Raw genomic sequence first — 5053 nt, forward strand, 5'->3', positions numbered from 1 at the left:
TTTTTTTTTTTTTTTTTTTTTGAGACGGAGTTTCGCTCTGTCATCAGGCTGAAGTGCAGTGACACAATCTCAGCTCATTGCAGTCTCTGCCTCCCGGGTTCAAGCAATTCCCCTCCCTCAACTTTCCGAGTAGCTGGGACTATAGGCGCACACCACCACGCCCAGCTAAGTTTTTGTACTTTAGTAGAGATGGGGTTTTACCAACCATGTTGGCCAGAATGGTCTCGATCTCCTGACCTGTGATCTGCCTACCTCAGACTCCCAAAGTGCTGGGATTACAGGTGTGAGCCACTGGTGCCAGCTTCCCCCCCACCCCCGCCAAGATGAGGTCTCACTTTGTTACCCAGGCTGGAGTACGGTGGTGTGATCAGTGCTGACTACAGCCTTGACCTCCTGGGGTTAAGCCATCCTCCCACTTCAGCCTCCCAAGTAGCTGGGACCACAGACACATGCCACCACCATGCTTGGCTAATAAAAAAAAAATTTTTTTTTTTTTTTTTTTTTTGGTAGAGACAGGGTCTCCATATGTTGGCCAGGCTGGTTTTGTACTCTTGGACTCAAGCAGTCTATCTGCCTTGGCCTCCGGAAGTGTTGGGATTAGAAGTGTGAGCCACCACTCCTGACTGTCTTGGTATTGCTGTATAGTTAAAATTTCAGAAAGTTTGGCTTTTGAAGCAATATTGAACCATAGGTATTTGTGAGACTTAAAATTGCACATTATAAACAGGAACAGATTTGGTATTTAAACAGTGTTGTAGTAAGTATACATGATGCTGTTCTGAATTTTTCTTTTTTTAAAATTTTGTGTGGGCTGAATAATATTCTTGACTTTTAAATGCTAGTAAGCCTGTCGACTAACTTAAATATAATAAACATGTTTCTTAGGAAAAAGCACATCTATCAGAGCAGTGATAGAATCTGTTTCTAATTCAGTGTTATAATTTGGGACAATTTATTGTTTTCATTTCTGGGGTTACATTAAGAGATAATAGGCAGAATTTTATGTAGGAGTCTATCTTAGCCTGTTATCTACTGCTAAACTTATAAACAGTTTTTGAGTGAAGTTGGTTGAAGACCTGTTCTTTGCTTTCTGCTTTTTGATCTAGCTGGGACTACTATTATATGAAACAAGACTGAATTTAGTTTGAGTGTGGTTGTAGGGTTAAGGGAAAGATATTGAAAGTGGTAGTGGTTATGGATGTTTCAAAGAAGGAAGGGATTTTGAACTGTACCTTGAAGGACAGAAGGAGAAGAGACAAAAATCACTGGCTTAAAGAATAATAAAAGCAAGAGGAATGAGATTTAATCAAGAAATGCATCTCAGTCCAGATTTCCTGAGGCCAAAAGTAGACACCGATCAATGTTAGATGAGAGGTTATATAAATTGTATCCATCTGGGTTATGAAAGATAAAATCAGGTAAATGAGTTTGAAATCAACATAAGCAAGATGCTGTTGACTTTATAGCCTAGGGTAAATTTAAAAAAAAAAAATTGACTTCAACCTCAGATTTTTTTTTCTTCCCTCACATCTTGAGGTTTTTATTTATTTATTTACTTTTTAAGAGACAAGGTCTCAGCGCTGCCATCCAGGCTGTAGTACAGTGGTGGCATCATCATAGCTAGGACTACATGCATGCACCATAAGTGGTAGTTGTTATTTTTAGTAGAAACCTTGCTGACATAGAGCCATAGTTACCACAGGGTAAATGGGAAGAAATGTATAAGTTCAGGCCTGTGTGCCACTGACCACTTAATGCTTTTGCTTTTAACAGCCATGTGAATCTAGTAATTTACATGAAAAAAGGTTCTTTAATTAAAAAAATTAAAAAATTTATTAAAGGTGTAGAATTTAAACAATTCTGTACATGAGGTAATATGTGAAATGGAAGAATTTAGGATAAGTTTCCGAAAGACTCAGTGATTCTTAAGAAAATGAGTGTGGCTCACGCCTGTAATCCTAGCAATTTAGGAGGCCAAGGTAGGTGGATCACTTGAGGTCAGGAGTTCAAGACCAGCCTGGCCAACATGGTGAAACCCAATCTCTACTATAAGGACAAAAATTAGCTAGGCATGGTGGCAGGCACCTGTAATCCCAGCTACTCAGGAGGCTGAGGCAGGAGAATTGCTTGAACCCTGGAGGTGGAGGTTGCTGTGAGCCAAGATCTTGCCATTGCACTCCAGCCTGGGCAACAAGAGTGAAACTCTTTCTCAGAAAAGAAAACAAAAAAGCATTGGGATTTATTTCAGGGGAAACATAAGTATTGTCAGATTTTGAAACCCATCTCCCTAGGGAAAGAGGCCAGATATGTGGGGCAGTTTTTTTTCCCTCCCATCTGTGGACTAAGGGCTTTCTATATGTCAGCTCATTAATTTTACTTAACCTTGTGAGAGATTTATCTTCACTTTACAGAAAAGGAAATTGAAGGCTTATGAGTATGTCCAAGGCCTTGGAACTAGTTTGGGATTTGAATTTAGGTCAGTCTGACTCTAACATTCTTCTAGTGTTCTATGTATATATGCTGCTTCCCTTTAGCTGACCAGTCATGTGTGGTTGGGTTACTTCCATTAGGCCCATATTTTTGGGGCAACTGACAACAAGGTATTAATTTAAACAATATAGTAAGAAAGCATGCAATGAATTTTCAAGTCAAAAGTAATTTTGCATTAGGATGTTTGAGTGTTACTATTTTGGTTCAGAAGAAAGTAAAAGCCAGTTTTTCTTTATGGGCAATATTCTACTTCAAATAATTAATTTTCTGATAATTCTAAATAAATTTCTCTTGAGTTATTCTGTGAAGTTTTAAATTCATAAGCATGTTAAATTTTGACTAACCATTTCAACTTTCTTCTTACCTCTCTGTAGGAACGTCAAGGTCGTGGGAAATAAAAGGCAGTTCTACACAGACTGCAGCAACGGTTGCATCTGCATATCCTAAGAGGAAAAAATGACCTTCAAGAGAATTAGGACTTTTTTCTTAATTTCACTGACTTCAGAGACGATTGCAGACTTGCAGTTTAAGTATTGGAATTTCACAAAAGACATAGGACTTAACTGGAAAATGAAAAAAAAAAGAAAAAGAAAAAACTAAACAAAAAATCCCTCTAGGTAGTTTAGGTGAAAAATGTCCCTTTTATTTTGGCTTTGGTTGTGATTTCAGAGCATAATGCTTTGTTTTTTTTGTCTTTTTACTATGTTTTTCGGATTTTTAAGTCCGTAAGTGCATACAGTTTTCTCTAATTTTTAAACCCTTTCCTCCTCCCATTTTGACATTTGCACTTGGAGAACACTTGAGTTGTGAAGGTTTTGGGCATCCACCCCAGAAAGTGGGAGTTTGATTTTACCCTTCCGAACTGGAAGAACATTTTTATGAAGAATTTTTGTCTAGGAGAATTTACCAGTGTTACCCAAGGTTGTGTCTTTAAGGGTGGTTCATTTTCTCTGACCCTTTGTTACTCAAAGTACTAGGAGTCCTAAGAAATGTTCTGTTCTTGTACATTATACTGATTAAGTCAGGATTAATTTGATTTCAAAGCTAAGAACAGTGGTAAAAACTTGTTTACAGAAATGCATTTTGGAAGAGAAAAATATTGTAAAACGTGTAGTGAATGTTTCTTCAGTTTCTTGTTCAGCCAATGAGGAAAGGGCATTGCCTTTCTTTTTACCATTAATCACTTCTCAATAAACGTGAGATCCTGTTGAGCATCACTTCTAGGACCATTTAGTATTATTTGAGTCTGTTGTATTTTGTGAAATATTTGGAGTATAAGGAGTTATAAGAGGTGAGACTCTTATAACTCTAATTTTAGAGAATTTGTGCTAAGAGTAAACACTTCAGGCTTGCTTTTTACCCAGGGTTGGTTAACCATGACCTCTGCAAAGAAGCTGGGCCAATATTCATAATGGTTTATTTCTGGATACTTTGCAGAGAATGTAGAGTCATTGCTAAATCATTTGTTCAATAAATATTAAGACTACTAGGCACTATGCCTAACTACATGGAATCTGGCCAGCTAGATGCAGAAGAAGTAGAGCCCAGGAATAAGTGTTTAATCTGAAATAAGGTTTTATTTTTATTTATTTATTTAAAAATGTAGATATGGGGTCTTGCTATGTTGTCCAGGCTGGAGTGCAGTGGCTGTTCACAGGCATGATCCCACTACTGATCAGCACAGGAGTTTTGACCTGCTCTGTTTCCGACCTGGGCCGGTTCACCCCTCCTTAGGCAACCTGGTGGTCCCCTGCTCCCAGGAGGTCACCATACTGATGCCCAACTTAGTGCGGACAGCCGATTGGCAGAGAGCACTACAGCCCAGAACTCCTGGACTCAAGACATCCTCCAGCCTCAGCCTCCCGAATAGCTGGGACTACAGGCACGTGCCACCGCCCGGCTGAAATAAGGTTTTATAGACAGTATTCCATATGGATGCAGGTCCCCTCAATAAAATTTCTGTGGGCTTGGGTCTTTGGGAACCTTAAAACAACCGTAATAGCATTTCTTCTTTTCAGCAGTTTTAGAGGCTTCTCTATCTTAAAAGATTTTTAGCTCTTAAGATGTTCCCATTTTAGTCTGAGCACAGTGGCTCATACCTGTAGTGCCAGCGCTTTGTGAGGCTGAGGCAGGCAGATTACTTGAGGTCAGGAGTTCAAGGCCAGCCTGGCCAATATGATGAAACCTTGTCTTTACAAAAATTAGCCAGGCATAGTGGTGGGTGCCTGTGATCCCAGCTACTTGGGAGGCTGAGGCAGGAGAATCGCTTTAACCCAGGTGGTGGAGGTTGCAGTGAGCTGAGATTACACCATGACACTCCAGCCTGGTGACAGAGCAAGACCCTGTCTCAAAAAAAAAAAGTTCCCATTTTAGAGAGTTGGATTATGTGAAAACATCTAACATTTATACTAAGGGTTATGGAAATGTATTTTAATACTGTTGGACAGAGGTGTGCCTTCAAAATTACCCAGTTCTCCACAGCCCAGTATAGTAAAATTAAGAGTGCCAATAAAATGATTAAATGCTGGTTTCTAAATAACACTTTTTTTTTTTTTTTTTTTTT

The 5053-nt window shown here is 39.0% G+C and overlaps 1 protein-coding gene across 1 annotated transcript in view; it reads left to right on the forward strand.

Moving 5' to 3' along the window:
• Positions 1-3707, forward strand: part of YTHDF2 (YTH N6-methyladenosine RNA binding protein 2) — a 33269-nt gene extending 29562 nt beyond the window's left edge. The window contains exon 5 of the mRNA XM_017534763.2: positions 2865-3707. Coding sequence (XP_017390252.1) covers positions 2865-2888 — 24 coding nt within the window. The 3' untranslated portion in view covers positions 2889-3707. The remainder of the gene's footprint in view (positions 1-2864) is intronic.
• Positions 3708-5053: the final 1346 nt, after the last annotated feature.

Source organism: Cebus imitator, unplaced genomic scaffold (assembly GCF_001604975.1).
Source record: "Cebus imitator isolate Cc_AM_T3 unplaced genomic scaffold, Cebus_imitator-1.0 Scaffold87, whole genome shotgun sequence".
In the NCBI taxonomy this organism is placed as follows: domain Eukaryota; kingdom Metazoa; phylum Chordata; class Mammalia; order Primates; family Cebidae; genus Cebus; species Cebus imitator.